General features: G+C 40.7%; 3 protein-coding genes across 5 annotated transcripts; all 3 read left to right on the top strand.

The window, feature by feature from the left end:
* Positions 1 to 574: 574 nt before the first annotated feature.
* LOC117255817 (B- and T-lymphocyte attenuator-like) lies at positions 575 to 8,795 on the top strand. Its single transcript, XM_078165812.1, has 6 exons — positions 575 to 1,078; positions 5,230 to 5,547; positions 5,688 to 5,729; positions 5,890 to 6,015; positions 6,098 to 6,132; positions 6,213 to 8,795. The coding sequence occupies exons 1-6, from the start codon at positions 973 to 975 to the stop codon at positions 6,585 to 6,587; spliced, it is 1,002 nt and encodes a 333-aa protein (XP_078021938.1). The 5' UTR covers positions 575 to 972; the 3' UTR covers positions 6,588 to 8,795.
* Positions 8,796 to 8,906: 111 nt separating this feature from the next.
* LOC144461908 (uncharacterized) lies at positions 8,907 to 13,498 on the top strand. The gene is made up of 5 exons (XM_078165813.1): positions 8,907 to 9,119; positions 12,335 to 12,658; positions 12,791 to 12,832; positions 12,953 to 13,066; positions 13,180 to 13,498. Exons 1-5 carry the CDS (start codon positions 9,044 to 9,046, stop codon positions 13,245 to 13,247), a joined length of 624 nt encoding a protein of 207 aa, XP_078021939.1. The 5' UTR covers positions 8,907 to 9,043; the 3' UTR covers positions 13,248 to 13,498.
* Positions 13,499 to 14,901: 1,403 nt separating this feature from the next.
* Positions 14,902 to 19,779, top strand: LOC117254543 (B- and T-lymphocyte attenuator-like). 3 transcript variants are annotated; one of them, XM_078165814.1, is made up of 5 exons: positions 14,902 to 15,351; positions 18,696 to 19,001; positions 19,159 to 19,176; positions 19,255 to 19,368; positions 19,472 to 19,779. In XM_078165814.1, the coding sequence occupies exons 1-5, from the start codon at positions 15,276 to 15,278 to the stop codon at positions 19,537 to 19,539; spliced, it is 582 nt and encodes a 193-aa protein (XP_078021940.1). In that variant the 5' UTR covers positions 14,902 to 15,275; the 3' UTR covers positions 19,540 to 19,779. The 3 variants fall into 3 exon arrangements, with proteins under 3 accessions (XP_078021940.1, XP_078021941.1, XP_078021942.1); XM_078165815.1 differs by lacking the exon at positions 19,159 to 19,176; XM_078165816.1 differs by lacking the exon at positions 19,255 to 19,368 and having other exon boundaries at positions 19,159 to 19,200.
* The last annotated feature ends 509 nt before the right edge of the window (positions 19,780 to 20,288 follow it).

The raw sequence follows: 20,288 nt of genomic DNA, 5'->3' as shown, positions 1-20,288 counted from the left end.
GAATAAGATTCTCCATAAAAATCCATTGTTAGGGCCTGGCCACTACATTATAATATAACAGTGTGTTAAAGGTGGGCCTACATTTTTCAACTGCTTAGGCACTTTAACTTTGATAACATTTTGAATGCAGGTCTTTTCCAGTTTTGGGTACTTTCCCTTCACTGCACATATTTCTTCAGAGTTTTAAAGGGACATAATTTGGGGGACTTACAAGAGATAAATTTAAACGCAGTTTCAGACAAGCCCCCAAAACAGTGGCTCCTACATTTCCCATGATACAGCTCAATCTTATCTATTTGTCTAGCCCTTAAAAACCTGAATGAGGCCGACTCATTGACAGACAGGCTGACAGCACTGCCTACAGTAATAGCAACCACACATCAACAAAGTGGCCATTAAAAGAGGCCACAGCATCTCCATCTTCTCCTCCATGCACCTTACAGTATATCCTCCCTTAAAACCACACTGCTGTGCACAAGGTCGCACAAGCTTGCAGGAGATGCACAAGGTGAAGATGAAAGGAAGGGAGAAGGGGGAGGAAGTCAGCTTGAAGAGGGTGAACCACAGACACTGCCAAGAAATGATGAAGTCGCTGTCAAGGTGCACAGACTGAAACAAGACTCGGAAATGAAAAGAGCTAGAAAGGAAGGCTGGTGTAAAGCATGAGATCTTTGCTGTAGCTGTGTCAGAGCAGTATCTGCATGATAAACTGTGGGAACCCCCTGATCTGAGATGTTTCCCTGTATTGGACCTGCAACATTTAGAGAAGCAAGACCACCCACCGATCTTCTCTCCCCTTCAGTGCACTCACTACCTTAAAGGGGAAGGTAGGGAGCGAGCAGAGAGTAGAAAGAGGAAGCAGCATGTAGCTAAGCAGCTCCAACCTCAGCTTCAGCACTTCTCTGTTTTACTTAACTTAATAATGATGTGCTTGGAGGAACATTTCCCACTTGGATTGGCTGCGACTAGAAGATGACGGGAGGTTTTCTGAGTGTTCCCATCATGAGGCCTAACCACTGCTGGACCGTCCTGCAGGTGTCCATCTTGGCAGTGCTGCTTCTCACCTTAAACGCTGACAGTAAGTTATTGTTTCTGCATATTTTGCTATCTCAGTATTTGTGTGGTGTTACTTTTTCTTCCTCTCTAGGTCTGTCAGGTTACTAAAAAATTGGCAATGTGACCACTGTCCAGATTCTCTGGTAAAGGTTGGAGGCCTGATTACTATAAAAGTCATGAACTTCAAAGCGCCATGTACTTGTCTACGCAGTATAAGTATACAGGCAGCGATTACAAGACGAAGTCGGTGTTAAGTCATCTCCAAAACCCAATGAGTGCCTCAGTTTGGTGTAAAACATTCTTCCTCGAGCATACCAAAAAATAATATTATTATGAAAGTGTACTACGGATGTCGTTTGAACTGACAAAACAAATGCATAATTTTGGTTTCAAATGCTAAAAATGCTACTTTTAGGTAATTTCTTCCACAACAGGAGGGTGTTTTTGGCGCGTGTGGGAGCTCAGTGGAAACAATTAGAGATTTTATGCAAACATAAAAGAGGCAGAAATGTTATAGATGACACAAAAAAATTTCTAGAGCATATTCATTAGCTTTATCAGCCGTACACCCACTTCGTGTTACTGGTTTCTATAATTCCCCGTTTGCCATAAGCGTAGGTTTATTTCGACATTTGGGGGGACAAATATGAAGTGGGGCATTTGGTCGTCATCCACCAGAAAGTTTTGAGAATTAAACACTTAATTTCCTGCATTCTGGTGATTGTTTATGCACCAGTTTGTGCATTTTCTGCATCAGTGTAACTGTCAAAACACAAGTCCTCTGCTACTTTAATGTTTATCGGTAGGATGTTCACACTTTCTAAATGTTGAGGGGAAAGTGTCACCCGCGCCCCCCAAGATCTATGTCTATGCCACATGCAATGGGTGTAAAAAAGAGAAATGGCTGTATGAATTACTTTATTTACTACTGCTGACCTCTGTGTCACACACTTTTTTAGCTACTGTGGTTTCATTGTGCTCTCAATGTTGTTTGTGGTTTGAGGCCAGCAGAAGAGCTATTATTTAATGACGACTCATGTTGGCGGTTGAAAGCAACCAACACTTAAAAATGGACTTTGTTCAAAGCAAAATCAGATTCATTCATGTTAAATATTACCTCTATGTATGTGTTACACCAGTGGAGTTAACCACAGACTGTTAAAAAAGGAGTTTATCAATATAAACCATAAAATACATGAAAAGTGCAAGAACAGGGCTGCTTTTCTACACAGAGGGAAATTTTGCAGATACATATTTTCACAACATGGCAAGGAACCAGTTTAAGATCAGGTGACGTCTGAAAGCTCCAGAACAGCCACTAAATGTAAGGCTGTTTTGTTAACTGTTGCTTCAGAGGTCAAGAATGAACTCTCCATTTATGAACAGTGGAATATCAGGTGCATTGAATTGTGTCAAACTAACACAAATGTTGCAGATTTCGGTGTAATTGAGGGTTCTCTGGGTGGTTCCCCTTGAGACGCCGTACTTTAGGTGGGGTTCACTCTCAGTTCCCTCTCGTGCAAATAATGTTTCCACTCACTGCAAAATGAAATGTCAGTTTCAGGAGTGTTTAATTAGTTGTTAGATGTTTTCGTTTTCACTGTATTAAGTCATGCACGGTTTACTTGTCTTTTGATCTTGTACAATTTTTCTTCCTCGTTCCATAACTTACTCAGAGAGTTTTAGGCTGCTAATGCGTAGTCCAAATGTCTGGCGTCCTCTAACTAAAAACTTCATCAAACTATTCTCTTCATGGTATCTGCAAGTCATGAAAAGTCTTAAAAAGCCTCAAGGAATATTAAAAAGTCTTAAATTTAATTTACGATTGAGTGTGTTGATTTTAGAAAACTGATTTTTCTGCTGCTTATTCAGGTCCAGATCACATTAAGTTAATTGATTTCATTAGTTGTACTGTAGTACTGACAAAATGCAATATAATTTGGCTGGTATTACATCAACAGGTATTAAAGGTCCCATATTACGCTCATTTTCAGGTTCAAACTTGTATTTTGGGTTTCTATTAAAACACGTTTTCATGCTTTAATGTTCAAAAAACACTTTATTTTTCTCGTAATGTCTGCCTGAATATATCTGTGTTCACTCTCTGTCTGAAATGCTCCGTTTCAGTGTCTGTCTCTTTAAGACCGCCTCCCAATAAGCTCAGTTTGCTCTGATTTGTCAGTGTTTCCAGGTCTTCCACATCTGTGCTTTTAGCATCTCTGCACTGTCACTGCAGCCAGGGAATGACTGTAACAGAGTGGCACTTTTGCCGGAGCGCTCTGAACTCCTTGAGTTGAAAAAAATTCATTTGAGAGTTAACAGTTGGTAAACAATGGAGGAGAAACTGGTGGTAGCGGCTGCTGGATACTCAGAACTGTATGGCCTGATGATAGACAGCAGGTTGTCACACTGCCCCCAAGTCATCCTGAAATATGCCTGGAAACAGCCATCACTGAGGTGAAGTTCCTGGACCAACTGGTGGTACTCCCCATGATCCACCCTCTTTTTTAGTGTCTCATGTACCCACACAGATCTCCGTCTCCCTGTGCCCGACAAACTATTTGCTGACAGCCTCTCACCCTCAACCAGAGCTACTGCAAGTACCCTCTGCCTGAACATTTTAGTAACTAGATACTAATTACTGTCAAATAACTAAAGTAAAAAAATAAATGGTAGATTGATTACATGGGAACGTTTGAATGAGGAGGTGAGGCAGTGGGTGTGTTGCAGTGAGCGTTTTTTTTCTTCAATAGTGGCACTCTTTTTTTAAAAAAAAAAAAAGGCAGTGTGCCGCGACTCGGGTTTGCAACCTGCAAAATGCTTTCTGTGTGATCGTGGCCTGAGTAGACCAAATCAAAATGTTTGTCTAAATTGGTTAGTTTTTAGCCAACTCAAAAAAAAAACAAAATCAAAAACAGTTTAAGTGTACGTTATACGTGAAAAACTTTAACCGCTTTACCTTGCTGTCAAACAGCCTTTTCCAACAGGGAGCTGAAGTCATTATCTCAAAACCACCAGACTCCATTGACAAAAACAGTCGTTTTAGAACATGGGAGCTGCTAGTTTACCACCGCCTCAATCAGTTATTGTGTAATATTAATGCAGGGTGGGTCAGGGTGTTTAACTACACATTTTTCAATGTTACAGTTACAGCTGAAAATGGCAACTGAAATAAGCAAGAAATAAGTCTCCAAAATTCATATCAATCAATCAATCAATCAATCAATCAATCAATCAAACTTAATTTATACAGCACTTTTAATACAAACAGAATGCAACCCAAAGTGCTTCACACAATAAAAACAATAACCCCACCCCATCCACCAACCACAGACACACACACACACACACACACACACACTCACTCACTCACTCACTCACTCACTCACTCACTCACTCACTCACTCACACACACACACATAAATTCAGAGACTGTAATGGTCAGGACTAAACAGTAACAGACCGTTATAAAAGCACTATCATAAAAAACAGGAACTGAGGAAACGCTATCATGAGTGGGGACTCAGAATAGATAACAATTTTAGATCCGTAAATAAATAAGTTAAAATAAATGAATAAGGAAATAGAAGAATATGCCAGCTAAAAAAAAAAAATAAAAAAAATAACAGATTAATAGAAATAAATAAATACACAATAATCATAGAAACAAATTTAAAAAGTAAAATTAAAAAAATAAAAATACATAAATAAAATGAAAAACAGTTAAATTAAAAGCCAGGCTAAAAGGGTCGGTCTTGAGTTTGCTTCATATCAGTTGCCAGGAAGTGTTAGCAGGACGTCACAGTGATTCGGTCAATAGTATTGTCATGACATCACTGCTTTACATAAGCCGGTAGCTTGTTTAAAGGTAGAGCATTGAGCATTTGATACTTTCATAGTATTTATGTTGCACATATACCTGCTTTATGGGACCTTTAATACCTCTGGTATTAAAAAGCCTTTAACTTGGTGGACCTGCAGAAACCGTCTTTGAAAAATGATTGTTGCACAACACATATGGGGCTAAGCTCTCACCTGAAGTGTATCTTAAGATCGAATGTCTCATTCTTTCATTATGAGCTGGTATCAGATACGATTGCTACATTAAGACATTACAGTAAACTGTAGTAAAAATAAGGATGAATTAATGTTTGTTGTCATTTTTGTTTGCAGGTGAGGATTCAGACTGTGAAGTTGATCTTAAAGTGGCCCGTGACACAGTTTATGAAGCTCTCCCTGGAGAAGACCTCAGGATTAACTGCATTGTTGCGTTCTGCAATGACTCACCACCAACAGTCACCTGGTATAAACGAGAGAAAACTGACGTCCCTGTCGATGTCAGCAGTCGCATTAAAACGGAGTGGAAACGTGTAAACCATTCAGAGGGAATATCGTTTTTGATCTTCCAAAAAATATTCAGAAATGACTCGGGTGTGTATCAGTGTCAAAGTGGAGGCATTGTGAGTCATAACATCAACGTCTCTGTCCACGGTGAGTGACTTCTTATACAATGCTGACATTGTACTGCTCATATTTCTACTGCTACCAAAAAATACATGAACAAATTTTATCGACAATGTCTATCTTAATATTATTATGACTTAAGACAGCTGCTCTGCATTGTTTTATAGATCATGATGAGTGTGCCAATGTTTCAGGGATGAATAGCACAGGTAAGAAGAGTTTATATGTTGTGTTGTGTAGGGACATGGCTGCTCCACATGAATCTGAATCCTGTTTATTCAAACACTGTGGCCTACACTACTTATGATTATATATGTTTATATACATAAACACATTCATATTCAGTCAGACTTTCTCTTTTTCTCGCAGAAGCCCCCACTTTGAAACCTGACACCTCATCAGATCTGTTTATATACATCTACTTTGGTGCTGGGATTGTGGCATTCGTCACTGTAGTGATAATTATTTCCATTGTATCAATGCACGGATGTAAAGGTGAGATGTTGAATAAATCTGCAATATAGGACATGACTGTGACTCTAAAAACAGGAAATAATTTTAAACTGTCATCATGCAGGGAAATCAAAGAAAAAGACGCAATCTGAAAATCAGGTAAGACAAGGCTACATTTTAAACTTGCATCTTATTTCTTTAAATATTTTACTGCAAAATGCTTTTTTTGATGTCTGCAGTACATTGCAATCCCAATGGAACCCTTCCCACATGCCGGCTTCCAGCCCTCGCCGAGAGGAAGCCCCTCTGCACCGCCACCTCGGAGGTCCACTCGGAGAAAGCCACTGCCCTCACAACCCAATGAGCTGCCGTTACCGAGAGACAATGAGCACGTTTACAGCAAGGTGAAGGAGGACAGAGGGAGACCGAGGAAAAAGGCAGAGGAAGAGGGGAGTTCTCTTGTGTATGCTGCGCTCAACCATCAGGTGCCAGCGAGACCTGCTGCTCGGCCGCGGAGGCCAATGGAGGAGACTTCAGAGTACGCGGCTATCCGTGTGAAAGACCCATCACCCATGAGACTAAGTGACTTCAAAGAGGACGACAGTTTGCGTTAAGTGGAGTAATGTGGTCTTGATGTTGGAGGAGAATTAAAATTTGATACAGTGACCCTCTTTGGTAAAAACGGCTCGCTTTTGTCAGAGCATGAGGATGCTACAGCATGGACAACCCACCAAGTCCACATGAGACTTTGCTTAATGCTAAATTAGCATCTCCACCATTTGGTCAATACATTAACGGCCCTACACACCAACTTTTGACTCTGGTTACTTAGACCTCTGCTGAAGTTGAAGTTTGCTGGGAATTTGTGAGGTCATCATGTACCAAATGTGCCAGACTGAGAAGGGGATAAGCACATGTGGTTTTCACTCTATTTCAATTCAGCCAGAGGACCGGAGACAACTCGGTACTGATACAGATAGCCGTAAGGTTGCCTTGTTTGCATCATAAAACAGTAAAACGTCTTCTTTTGTTTACCCGGAAATGTTACTGACAATCCCACTGGAGCTGTGGTATGAGATAGTAAGTAAGTATAAGGCCGGTGATAGTCTGCATTTTTCTTACTGTCAACAAATCCCATAAAACTGATCCTACTTATACGTATTGTCTGACATAACTTATTCCTCAATATGAACTTGAAAACCACTTGAACTGCGAGACATGTTCCTTCACACATACAATAATTTATTTTGAGTCAATCCCACAAACACAGTCCTGCAGCTGTAAATACTCACTAGAGCACCAAATGTGGATTAATCCACAGCAGAAAATAGTCCCCAACAAATTCACCATTTACTGCTGTCTGAGTAACTTCTGCTGAAATCTACAGTGCCCAACTTTTTTTTAGGAAATTACTTCTCAACAACAAAAGTGTATATATGTGCCCCCATTTTAGTTAAAGACATCATGAAATCTAAATAGTTGTTTTATCACTGATGGTCACACCAGTATCTGGCCCAGAGATAATAAAAAAGTAATTTAGTTGGTATTTTTAACAGTATTGTAGAGTTTATCATTTCCTGGAAATGATAAAAAAAAATCTGATGATTCATCCTGCACTCAGAGACGTATAATAATTTTGTGTCCAATTAAAAGATCTCCTGATAACGCTGTCCCAGCTCAAGGTGGCGTGATGGTGGCATCACAGAAGCATAACCTTGGATTTATGAAGAAAACTGGGTACAGCTTTTGAGGGTCCCTGTTCATTTTAGTAAAAGTTGCTCAGTGGCGCATGAAGCCAAAAAAGTTCGACTTCCTGTGTATGAAATTATGTGGATCTTCCACACTGTGTTGCCCATAGAGCAAATGCATTAGAGACTTTGCCGGCTGAGTGGCTAACTTATGGTTTAGCTCCTGCTAACTTTAATGGATAAAGGTATTTATTTGTGTGCGGCTCTACTAGACCTTGAAAATGTTATCAGCCTAAATGGATCAAATCCTGATAGTGAAACAAGGCATTTTTCGGTGCTTATCCTCTTGAGGGTCGTGGGGTGCTGGAGCCTATCCCAGCTGACATTGGGCAAGAGGCGGGGAACACCCTGGACAGGTCACCAGACTATCACAGGGCTGACACATAGAGACAGACAACCATTCACACTCACATTCACACCTACGGACAATTTAGAGTCACCAGTTAACCTGCATGTCTTTGGTCAGTGGGAGGAAGCTGGAGTACCTGAAGAAAACCCACGCTGACACAGGGTGAACAAGCAAACTTGGCACAGAGGGGCTCCCCCAACCTGGATTTGAATTAGGAGCCCTCTTGCTGTGAGGCAACAATACTTAGCACCGTGCTTACATATCAGTGGGAAAAAGGCTCATCAGGCTACAAAGTCCTCAGTCTGTGTGAGAGGCTAACAGCAGCACCTTCTCTGACCAAACTAAATGTATTTTTTCACAGAATTTATGCAAACTGTCTTCAACTAATCTGCATTTGTTTGTGATCTTGGTTTGAATGTTTTGTGTCATGCACTCACCGCAGGTCAAAACTGTGACTTTTGTGCTGTTGCACATCCATGACTTGAATTTACTCTGTCGAGTGACGTCACACCTGGAAACCCTTTTGGAGCTTAAATACTGTCTCATTTTCTGACGATACGAATGACTATGGAGCTTCTGTTATTTCTTTTTTAGAATTATTGTGTTTCTTGAACTGGGAAATGGAGAATGTATTAATAATCTGATTATTTTGTGCAATCAAAGAACATAATGTGTATCCATGACTGTTTGATTTCAAGGTTTCTAATAAATAATCTAATACCACAGACACACAAATGTTTACTCAAAAACCCCCAAAGTGCCAGATGTACCAAGGTTAAAAAAAGGTGTGCTCTTTGTGCTTTGATATGGAATATATGTTAAGGGCAATGGAGGTAAGCACACATCTAAGACCACAGCAAACAAAAGCAGGAAGTGAGGTATACCAGACGTCCTTTACTTTGATATCAACAGCAGGCCTACAGTGATAGTTGTTTGACAGAAGTGGATAGCTGGTTCTTGAAGTGTTTCCACCATGAGACCAAACTACCGTCTGAACATCTTTCAAGTGTCCATCTTAGCAGCGCTCTTCCTCAGGTTGGAAGCTGATAGTAAGTTTTTGTTTTTCTATTTACGTCGCTCACTCTCAATCTGAGCAGGTCTTTGTTCCGGCCGTTGATTCTCTTTTGCTAAGTAACGTATTCACAAACAGGAATCAGATAAATTATGTCTAAAATGTTAAAGGTTATAAAGACTGAAAATGTTTCGATTATCATTATCATTATCATTATTACACGTCTGATCCAACATATAAAATCTAAAATAGGCAGGCGTACAGGCACACCCAAATTGGGTCTTTAACTTGAATGAATGCAGTGATTTTAGTTCATGTTTGCACCTAAGAGGATCTTAATAAACTGTGTGTAGATGGTGGATGGAAAATATTATCAGTACTTAATATATAATGCATTTTGGGTCTGGGATGGGTCTAACAAACAACAAAGGACTTTCATCCAGGAGACTTGGTGTTAGTGTCCTGTGTGAAACCAAAGTTAACGTTGGTAATGTAACCAAAGATGCTTTGTAGTCATGGTTAATGCACTGCAAGCTGCACCAGTGGTATAAAATGGACGCTATACACTTCCTGTCTCCTAAGTGGGCGCTGCTGTCTCACCCTCTCCATCCAACCAGCTTGTTTTGAAGGACTGTGATCAGTAAGATGGCTGAAAGCAGATTCAAAACAATACAACACTATATATACAACAAATTTAAAGCTTGCACCTCATTTTGCTGCTCGTTTTTATCTGCTAACTTAATATATAATATCAACCAAGTACAAGATCATATTATTTGTAGCCAGATCATGCCAGACTGTGTCGCCTCCTGATTTGTCTGTCTTAGGGATGTTAATAATTATCCGTTATTAACCCACAATAACAAGAATTCTGAACAATGAATACTATCATTTGTATCATTTGTATGTAACTCATACGGACGAGCTTTAACCTCAAATACACTCCACATGACTTGGTGATTTCATAGTTGGGGGGGACAATAAACAGTAAAATTTTAGAGAATAATTCCAGGGGGTACAAGGAAAAAAAGTTGTAGCCTGTCTTTTATACAGCATCTTTTACCGGAATTTGACGCTTTAATCTTCTCTCTATCTCTCCAACAGGCAGGCATAAGACCTTTCTTAGCACTGGCTAAGTCCACCTGCACATGTCCAGATTTAAAACAAAATGATTGAAATCAAATTAACATGTACACATGTACAAATTCATTAAGTTGTGATGATTTAATTGGAGATTGACAGAGACTGCAACATTTGACTCAGAAATGAAAAAATCTGTTTTAAAAACAAAGTAGATATCTACTGGGTAACTGAACATATATCAATGCAATAACTCAAAAATCTAGGACAGAACAGCCAACAGTAAAAATAGGCTACTTTCCTTTGGAGACAAAACAATTCATAAACCTGGATAAAACCTTCCTGGAAATAAATCTAAAATGTCAGTAAAATCTGAACTATTTCTGACATCAATATCCAGACAGTTAGTCTTTCAGAATGACAAAAATAAATATTACTGCTCTTGTCCTGTCCTCTCCCTTTTCTTTCTCTCCTGTCCTTTCTGACTATCACTGAACTCTGAGCATTGTCATTAGCTTTTAGCTTAGCAGCACTTGTTATTGAGTAGGCTTTTGAACAATGCAGGAGAAATGTTGCAGATATTCTTGTCATGGTACCAAAATTGGATCCAACTGTACGATACCAGTGAAAATATCATGGTTCTGAGTAGTATCACGATACCACAGCAAAAATGAGGCAGATGTGCCTTTTGTCATTTATGAAAAGATAAATCACTTTTCTATAATACATCAATGATATTTCAATGGAATAAATTACTTATTGACTTATTCATACTTCAAAAACAGCATCAATAAGTGATTAACATAGGGGGGATCAAAATAAAATAAATAAATACAATAAAAATCAACCAGCCACCCTCCTCCCCTGACAAGTAAAGAGCAGTCCCTCCATAAGTAAAGAACAGTCCCTAAAGTGCGGTGAGGTTTGTGGACCGTTACCTGCCACAAAGAGAGAAATGTGAACGGCTCGTTTGTCCTCTGACACGTCACATACCTGTGTGCCACCACAGCTCGGCTGTCCAGGTACTTTTGGGCAGTCATGACACCAACGAAACAGGAAATTACTGGACCTAGAGCCGGACTTCTCCGTCGCCGGTAAGCTGTTATCTTGCGCCGCGGAGCACTATGGCTGCCGTATTTGACAGGAATACATTACTGTGTGTGTCTGTGACCCGCGTTCAACCCACAACCGGCAGGATTCGCCTTTCATTTGTGCTGCTGGTTGAAAATCTGTATTTGCACAGCTGCTCCTGAATGATTTCTTTTGCTCGCAAACAACTATTTTTAGTTGCAAATGCGAGTAAAATGCTCATACCGTTGAGCTCTGTAGTGGAAAACAAATCACTGTAGCATATATAAACAAATCTAACCTACAAGTAAAAATAAATTAATAATAACTTTCACTGCTTAAAGATACTCAATAGCTCAGCTAATACCTGAAATGTCACTGGATACAAACCACTGCAGCAGCAAATCGAGTGCCAGGTGGCCAGTGCGTGCCATTATTGGCCAGCGCGTGCCGTTATTGGACGGCGCATGGACACTCACCCTCTAGCGATTGGACTTTGAACTTATCCCACAGTAGTGGTACCTGAGGTACCGTAGTACTATGGTACTCCAACTTGTTGTAAATGGGATGTGTTGTAACTTGTGTAAGTTAAACTGTGTCTGTGTGAGTGCACATCTTACCCCACGATGTGGGTACAGCAGGGTCCAGCCACATGCTGCTACTGCTGCCAAGTACTAACGGCTGCTAGCCCCGCCCATTGGAAAGAGTGTGGGATGGACTAAACCACTACTAGGAATGGGAGGGGGGGACTAAATCTTTTAAGATTTAAATAGCACATAATTGCGCAATTATAATGAGCACCGCTTACATTGTGTTTTCAATAAATACTACTGCATTGTTCAAAAGTTATTAATTGTGACTCAAATTATTCTAGAGGGGGACAGCTTTACTGGGGGGGGGGGGGTCATGTCCCCCCTGTCCCCCCCGGATTTCCACCCTTGGTGATCTGGCTGCAGCAGCATCTTCAAAAACCCGTACAACCTATTTCTGTGGTTGTCAATTGTTAGATAACATCTCACTGCTTTCATGTTGTGTCATCATCAGCTGGTATCACATTGTACCAGTCATTTCTGATCTGTACTGTGTGTCATCGTCCTTTTGCAGGTGAAAATCCAGACTGTGAAGTTGATGTTAAAGTGCGCCGACACACAGTTTATGAATCTCTCCCTGGAGAAGACCTCAGGATTAACTGCACTGTTATGTTCTGCAAAAACTCACCACCAACAGTCACCTGGTATAAGCGAGAGATAATTGATGTCCCTGTCAATTTTAGCAGGAGCAGTCACATGACAACAGAGTGGGAACTTTTAAACCATTCAGAAGGGATATCGTTTTTAATCTTCCACAAATCACTCGTACATGACACGGGTGTGTATCAGTGTCAAAGTGGAGGCGGTGTGGGTCATAACATCAAGGTCTTTGTCCGGGGTGAGTAGAACTAAACCTATACTGGACTGTACAGTGACAGGAGGCTATTATGCATTATTAATTATTATTATTTCCCAAATGATCAGATTAAAGACTTAATTGTGACAAGTAAACAATCTGAATGTTTTTCAGATGTCAAACTCATCACAGGTACATGGACAACTTTGGAATTAGGTAAGAAAACACACGCACTGTACATATAGATCAAAAACAAACATTTTCTTTATATGAATGATCTTTTCATGCATCCGTGCGCCTTTGAAGCTTATTCAAATGTCCTGTTTTATGTTGCAGAGAGTCCCGCAGCTCAGGACACTTTCTGGCCATATGTGTACCGTGTTGTTGGGATCATGGCGTTTGTCATCATAGTTGTAGCTATATATGTTGGATCAAGATGTGGATGTAAAGGTGGGAATTTCTGATCTTTATATACAGCAGCAAAAGACCTCTGCAGGTCTGCTGAGGTACAAAACATAAAAAAACAGTAGCTAACCTCTTCTGATGTCAATCCAACTGTGCAGGAAAATCCAGGGACACAAGAGAGCCGAACCACCAGCCCCCCCGTGATGCTGCCACCACTCATATCTAAACAATCAGTCGTCCTGATGTCTGCGCCTTGAGACCAGTCTGCGGAGTCAAAATGATTCATATCAATGCTTGGCTTTGGTTTCATGTATCAGTAATACGCTTTGTGAATTATTGATTTGGTTTTCATGGCCTTAAAATAATGAAATCCTTTTTAACATTAACAAAAATATGATCTGTGTCTTCATAATGATGTGTTTACTGCCACGGATATCGTTGAATATTACTGCTAACTCCGCTTTGTGCATCTGACTTCCTGTGAATAAAGCTGTTTAAAAGCAGAAGTGAAATTTCTGGATCTACCTGTGTGTGTGTGTGTGTGTGTGTGTGTGTGTGTGTGTGTGTGTGTGTGTGTGTGTGTGTGTGTGTGTGTGCACCTCTGTTCTCTGTGCTCTCTTTTGATGTCAATCAAAGTAGTGTCTCTTCTTGGGTACAGTATCTGTTGTGCATTTGGGAGCAGACAGAGTGTCAGCTGATGAACAGGAAGCAGAATTAAAACAAAAAAAACATAATCTCACCTCTCCACTCATCATCAGAAACAAAAAATGAAAGAAATTTCAACAGTAGTTTATGGAATAACTGCTTATCCTCTTGAGGGTCGTGGGGTGCTGGAGCCTATTCCAGCTGACATTGGGCAAGAGGCAGGGTACACCCTGGACAGTTCGCCAAACTATCACAGGGCTGACACATAGAGACAGACAACCATTCACACTCACATTCACACCTACGGACAATTTAGAGTCACCAGTTAACCTGCATGTCTTTGGTCTGTGGGAGGAAGCTGGAGTACCTGAAGAAAACCCACACTGACACAGGGTGAACAAGCAAACTTGGCACAGAGGGGCTCCCCCAACCTAGGTTCGAATTAGGAGCCCTCTTGCTGTGAGGCAACAATACTTAGCACTGCTCCACCGTGCCGCCACTCACAGATGTGTCTTTCACAATGTAAGTCTATAGGAAAAAATCTTTTTGGGTCCAATGGCATCACATCATGGACCATGAAGTTGTAGTTACACAGTTTGGCCACTACGTGAAATTGGTGCTAAAGTCTGTCGCACTTCCTGGGGGCCTCAGTGTTACGCCTCCCTCTGTCAGCACTGTTGCTGTGTTTTAAATTAGCGCAGCTAGCACTAGCCTCCACCATTTGGGCTACATGTCTGTTGGATACCAAGACAAGTCCCTGCCTAGAAGTATAAACGTGCGTAACCGCATAGCACTCTGCTAGCATTTCATGGGGACTTTAAGAACCAGTGGGGCCACAGACAGGATGGGGAGTCACAGAGTACTGAAAGACGGACTAACGTTTTGGATTTTAGTATTTCATAGGATTTGTTGACAATAAGAAAAATATAGAAGTACATCAGCCTCATCCTCTTACATATCAGTGGGAAAGGGGCTCATCAGGCTACAAAAGTAGCCTAAATGTATTTTTTAACAGGATTTTTGCAAACTATTTTCAACTAATCTGCATTTGTTTGTGATCTTGGTTTGAATGTTCTGTGTCATGCACTCACCGCAGGTTAAAACTGTGACTTTGTGCTGTTGCACATCCATGACTTGAATTTACTCACCTGGAAAACCTTTTGGAGCTTAAATACTGTCTCATTTTCTGACGATACGAATGACTATGGAGCTTCTGTAATTTCCTTTTTGAATTATTGTGTTTCTTGAACTGGGAAATGGAGAATGTATTAATAATCTGATTATTTTGTGCAATCAAAGAACATAATGTGTATCCATGACTGTTTGATTTCAGTGTTTCTAATAAACAATCTAATACCACAGACACACAAATGTTTACTCAAAACCCCCCAAAGTGCCAGATGTACCAAGGTTAAAAAAAGGTGTGCTCTTTGTGCTTTGATATGGAATATATGTTAAGGGCAATGGAGGTAAGCACACATCTAAGACCACAGCAAACAAAAGCAGGAAGTGAGGTATACCAGACGTCCTTTACTTTGATATCAACAGCAGACCTACAGTGATAGTTGTTTGACAGAAGTGGATAGCTGGTTCTTGAAGTGTTTCCACCATGAGACCAATCTACCATCTGAACATCTTTCAAGTGTCCATCTTAGCAGCGCTCTTCCTCAGGTTGGAAGCTGATAGTAAGTTTTTGTTGTTTTATTTACATCGCTCACTCTCAGTGTGAGCAGGTCTTTGTTCCGGCCGTTGATTCTCTTTTGCTAAGTAACGTATTCACAAACAGGAATCAGATAAATCATGTTTTCAAATGTTAAAGGTTATAAAGACTGAAAATGTTTTGATTATTCTTATCATTATCATTATTACACGTCTGATCCAACATATAAAATCTAAAATAGGCAGGCGTATAGGCACACCCAAAGACTCAATGACGCAGCATTAAAACTCAACTAGGAAATATATCAGATTGAATATGAATGTAGTTGCAGTCAGTTTCATTCCTATGAAGGAAAAAGTGAAAGACATGAGCGACCATGTTGTAAATGTCTGACTTTGTAAAAAAATTATGAATATACAGTACAGGCCAAAAGTTTGGACACACCTTCTCATTCAATGCGTTTTCTTTATTTTCATGACTATTTACATTGTAGATTCTCACTGAAGGCATCAAAACTATGAATGAACACATGTGGAGTTATGTACTTAACAAAAAAAGGTGAAATAACTGAAAACATGTTTTATATTCTAGTTTCTTCAAAATAGCCACCCTTTGCTCTGATTACTGCTTTGCATACTCTTGGCATTCTCTCCATGAGCTTCAAGAGGTAGTCACCTGAAATGGTTTCCACTTCACAGGTGTGCCTTATCAGGGTTAATTAGTGGAATTTCTTGCTTTATCAATGGGGTTGGGACCATCAGTTGTGTTGTGCAGAAGTCAGGTTAATACACAGCCGACAGCCCTATTGGACAACTGTTAAAATTCATATTATGGCAAGAACCAATCAGCTAACTAAAGAAAAACCAGTGGCCATCATTACTTTAAGAAATGAAGGTCAGTCAGTCCGGAAAATTGCAAAAACTTTAAATGTGTCCCCAAGTGGAGTCGCAAAAACCATCAAGCGCTACAACGAAACTGGCACACATGAGGACCGACCCAGGAAAGGAAGACCAAGAGTCACCTCTGCTTCTGAGGATAAGTTCATCCGAGTCACCAGCCTCAGAAATCGCAAGTTAACAGCAGCTCAGATCAGAGACCAGATGAATGCCACACAGAGTTCTAGCAGCAGACCCATCTCTAGAACAACTGTTAAGAGGAGACTGCGCCAATCAGGCCTTCATGGTCAAATAGCTGCTAGGAAACCACTGCTAAGGAGAGGCAACAAGCAGAAGAGATTTGTTTGGGCCAAGAAACACAAGGAATGGACATTAGACCAGTGGAAATCTGTGCTTTGGTCTGATGAGTCCAAATTTGAGATCTTTGGTTCCAACCGCCGTGTCTTTGTGAGACGCAGAAAATGTGAACGGATGGATTCCACATGCCTGGTTCCCACTGTGAAGCATGGAGGAGGAGGTGTGATGGTGTGGGGGTGTTTTGCTGGTGACACTGTTGGGGATTTATTCAAAATTGAAGGCACACTGAACCAGCATGGCTACCACAGCATCCTGCAGCGATATGCCATCCCATCCGGTTTGCGTTTAGTTGGACGATCATTTATTTTTCAACAGGACAATGACCCCAAACACACCTCCAGGCTGTGTAAGGGCTATTTGACCAAGAAGGAGAGTGATGGAGTGCTGGGGCAGATGACCTGGCCTCCACAGTCACCGGACCTGAACCCAATCGAGATGGTTTGGGGTGAGCTGGACCGCAGAGTGAAGGCAAAGGGGCCAACAAGTGCTAAACACCTCTGGGAACTCCTTCAAGACTGTTGGAAAACCATTTCAGGTGACTACCTCTTGAAGCTCATGGAGAGAATGCCAAGAGTGTGCAAAGCAGTATTCAGAGCAAAGGGTGGCTATTTTGAAGAAACTAGAATATAAAACATGTTTTCAGTTATTTCACCTTTTTTTGTTAAGTACATAACTCCACATGTGTTCATTCATAGTTTTGATGCCTTCAGTGAGAATCTACAATGTAAATAGTCATGAAAATAAAGAAAACGCATTGAATGAGAAGGTGTGTCCAAACTTTTGGCCTGTACTGTATATGAATGAATGGCTGTTAGACTGACAAAATGTGAAGAAATTGGGTCTTTAACACTAACTAATGCACTGATTTTAGTTCATGTTTGCACCTAAGAGGATCTTAATAAAGTGTGTGTAGATTGTGGATGGAAAATATTATCAATACTTCATATATAATGCATTTTTCGAGACCTCCCTGACAGGAGCAAAGGAGGAAGTCAGGCGATGAAATATAAAGTGCGACACAGTCCGCTTGTGGTGGTGGTGGGAGGGGGATGGGTCTCACAAACAGAGGACTTTCATCCAGGAGACTTGGTGTTAGTGTCCTGTGTGAAACCAAAGATGCTTTGTAGTCATGGTTAATGCACTACAAGCTGCACCAGTGGTATAAAATGGACGCTATACACTTCCTGTCTCCTAAGTGGGTGCTGCTGTCTCACCCTCTCCATCCAACCAGCTTGTTTTGAAGGACTGTGATCAGTAAGATGGCTGAAAGCAGATTCAAAACAATACAACACTATACACAGAACATATTTAAAGCTTGTGCCTCATTTTGCTGCTCGTTTTTATCTGCTAATTTAATACCTGATATCAGCTAAGTACAAGATCATATCATTTGTAGCCAGATCGTGCCAGACTGTGTCGCCTCCTGATTTGTCTGTCTTAGGGATATTAACAATTAACCATTAAACCATTAACCCACAATAACAAGAATTTTGAACGATTAATACTATCAGTTGAAACTGTATGTAACTCATACAGACATGTACCTAGACCTTAGATCTGTTATAGCCGCATCACTGCTCCAACTCTTGCTGTATTTCCTCTTTGCCAATGACACAGAGGAACGTCTGCACCTCACTGATTGTCGACAGAACAAGGCTGTGCACCAACATTTTCAGAACAAAAAAGAACAGGCTGGAGTGTTTAGACTGTCTCTCACAATCAGTTGGATATTTAAGAAATAGCAGGTGTGTAAGCAAAAGTGACAATTCCCTCTCGATCTGTCTACGGACTGCAGTGTTCCTACCTCCACCTCTTAGCACAGGATCAGTGTGCTGGGTAGTCCAACTTTGTCCAACAACTGGACTGAACTGGACTGAACTGAATTAACTGATTTCAGGGAAGCACAGAACCCAATACGAAAAACAGAGCTTTAACCTCAAATACACTCCACGTGACTTGGTGATCTGGCTGCAGCAGCAATTTCATAAACCCATACAACTTATTTCTGTGGTTGTCAATTGTTAGATAACATCTCACTGCTTTCATGTTGTGTCATCACCATCTGGTATCACTTTGTCATTTCTGATCTGTGCTTTGTGTCATTGTCCTTTTACAGGTGAAGATTCAGACTGTGAAGTTGATCTTAAAGTGGCCCGTGACACAGTTTATGAAACTGTCACTGGAGAAGACCTCAGGATTAACTGCACTGTTGCTTTCTGCAATAATTCACCACCAACAGTCACCTGGTATAAGCGAGAGAAAACTGACTTCCCTGTCGATGTCAGCAGTCGCATTAAAATGGAATGGGAACTTGTAAACCATTCGTTTTTGATCTTCCAAAACATATTCAGAAGCGACTCGGGTGTGTATCAGTGTCAAAGTGGAGGCATTGTGAGTCATAACATCAACGTCTCTGTCCACGGTGAGTGATCCTTTCTGCACAGCAGAACTAAACCTATACTGGACTGTACAGACGCAGGAAACCATTTCTTACTACTACTACATTATTAATTGAGAAGCCCTTATTATTTCCAAAATAATCAGACTGAAGACGTGTTAACTATCTGAATGCTTTTCAGATGTCAAACTCACCACAGGTACATGGACGACTTTGGAACCAGGTAAGAAAACACACGCACACGAAACTTATTCAAATGTCCTGTTTTATGTTGCAGAGAGTCCTGCAGCTCAGGACACTTTCTGGCCATATGTGTACTGTGTTGTTGGGATCATGGCGTTTGTCATCATAGTTGTAGCTATATATGTTGGATCAAGATGTGGATGTAAAGGTGGGAATTTCTAATTTTTTACATACATACATTCCTCTTTACAAAAGAAGAAAACATAAAAAAACAGTAGCTAACCTCTTCTGATGTCAATCCAACTGTGCAGGAAAATCCAGGGACACAAGAGAGCCGAACCACCAGCCCCCCCGTGATGCTGCCACCACTCAGATCTAAACGATCAGTCGTCCTGATGTCTGTGCCTTGAGATCAGTCTGCGGAGTCAAAATGATTCATATCAATGCTCGGCTTTGGTTTTATGTTTTTCTAAGTAATATGCTTTGTGAATTATTGATTCAGTTTTCATGACCTATTAACAAAATATGAACTTTTTCTTCATAATGATGTGTTTACTGCCATGGATATCGTTGAATATTACTGCTGGCTCCGCTTTGTGCTTCTGACTTCCTGTGAATAAAGCTGTTTAAAAGCAGAAGTGAAATTTCTGGATCTACCAGTGTGTGTGTGTGTGTGTGTGTGTGTGTGTGTGTGTGTGTGTGTGTGTGTGTGTGTGCGCAGAGTGTAACACATTTACAGGTAAATAGTTTTGTTTCCTGTACAGGTAACAGTCAGTGTCCACACATCTGCTGCAGATACCCTTTTTTAAATGTGATTGTCTTTTAATCTATATTGGTGTGTGGGTGTGTGTGTGTGTGTGTGTGTGTGTGTGTGTGTGTGTGTGTGTGTGTGTGTGTGTGTGTGTGTGTGGACCTCTGTTCTTTGTGCTCTCTTTTGATGTCGATCAAAGTAGCCTCTCTTCTTGGGTACAGTATCTGTTGTGCATTTGGGAGCAGACAGAGTGCCAACTGACGAACAGGAAGCAGAATTAAACTACACGTCACATAAATGTATATGAAAACAAAGAAAACATAATCTCACCTCTCCACTCATCATTAGAAACCAAAAATGATAGAAACTTCAACAGT

The sequence above is a fragment of the Epinephelus lanceolatus genome, chromosome 24, assembly GCF_041903045.1.
Source record: "Epinephelus lanceolatus isolate andai-2023 chromosome 24, ASM4190304v1, whole genome shotgun sequence".
NCBI classification, from domain to species: domain Eukaryota; kingdom Metazoa; phylum Chordata; class Actinopteri; order Perciformes; family Serranidae; genus Epinephelus; species Epinephelus lanceolatus.
Note: the sequence above shows the minus strand (reverse complement) of the source record. Positions and strands in the feature narration are given on the sequence as shown.

Bases quoted from the DNA above. Each gene is read 5' to 3' on its own strand.
- LOC144461908 (XM_078165813.1), top strand. From the start codon at position 9,044: ATGAGACCAAACTACCGTCTGAACATCTTTCAAGTGTCCATCTTAGCA. The intron at 9,120-12,334 runs GTAAGTTTTTGT...GTCCTTTTGCAG, and splicing joins CCTCAGGTTGGAAGCTGATA to GTGAAAATCCAGACTGTGAA. The intron at 12,659-12,790 runs GTGAGTAGAACT...AATGTTTTTCAG, and splicing joins CATCAAGGTCTTTGTCCGGG to ATGTCAAACTCATCACAGGT.
- LOC117255817 (XM_078165812.1), top strand. From the start codon at position 973: ATGACGGGAGGTTTTCTGAGTGTTCCCATCATGAGGCCTAACCACTGC. The intron at 5,730-5,889 runs GTAAGAAGAGTT...TTTTTCTCGCAG, and splicing joins TTCAGGGATGAATAGCACAG to AAGCCCCCACTTTGAAACCT. The intron at 6,133-6,212 runs GTAAGACAAGGC...TGATGTCTGCAG, and splicing joins AGACGCAATCTGAAAATCAG to TACATTGCAATCCCAATGGA.
- LOC117254543 (XM_078165814.1), top strand. From the start codon at position 15,276: ATGAGACCAATCTACCATCTGAACATCTTTCAAGTGTCCATCTTAGCA. The intron at 15,352-18,695 runs GTAAGTTTTTGT...GTCCTTTTACAG, and splicing joins CCTCAGGTTGGAAGCTGATA to GTGAAGATTCAGACTGTGAA. The intron at 19,369-19,471 runs GTGGGAATTTCT...CCAACTGTGCAG, and splicing joins ATCAAGATGTGGATGTAAAG to GAAAATCCAGGGACACAAGA.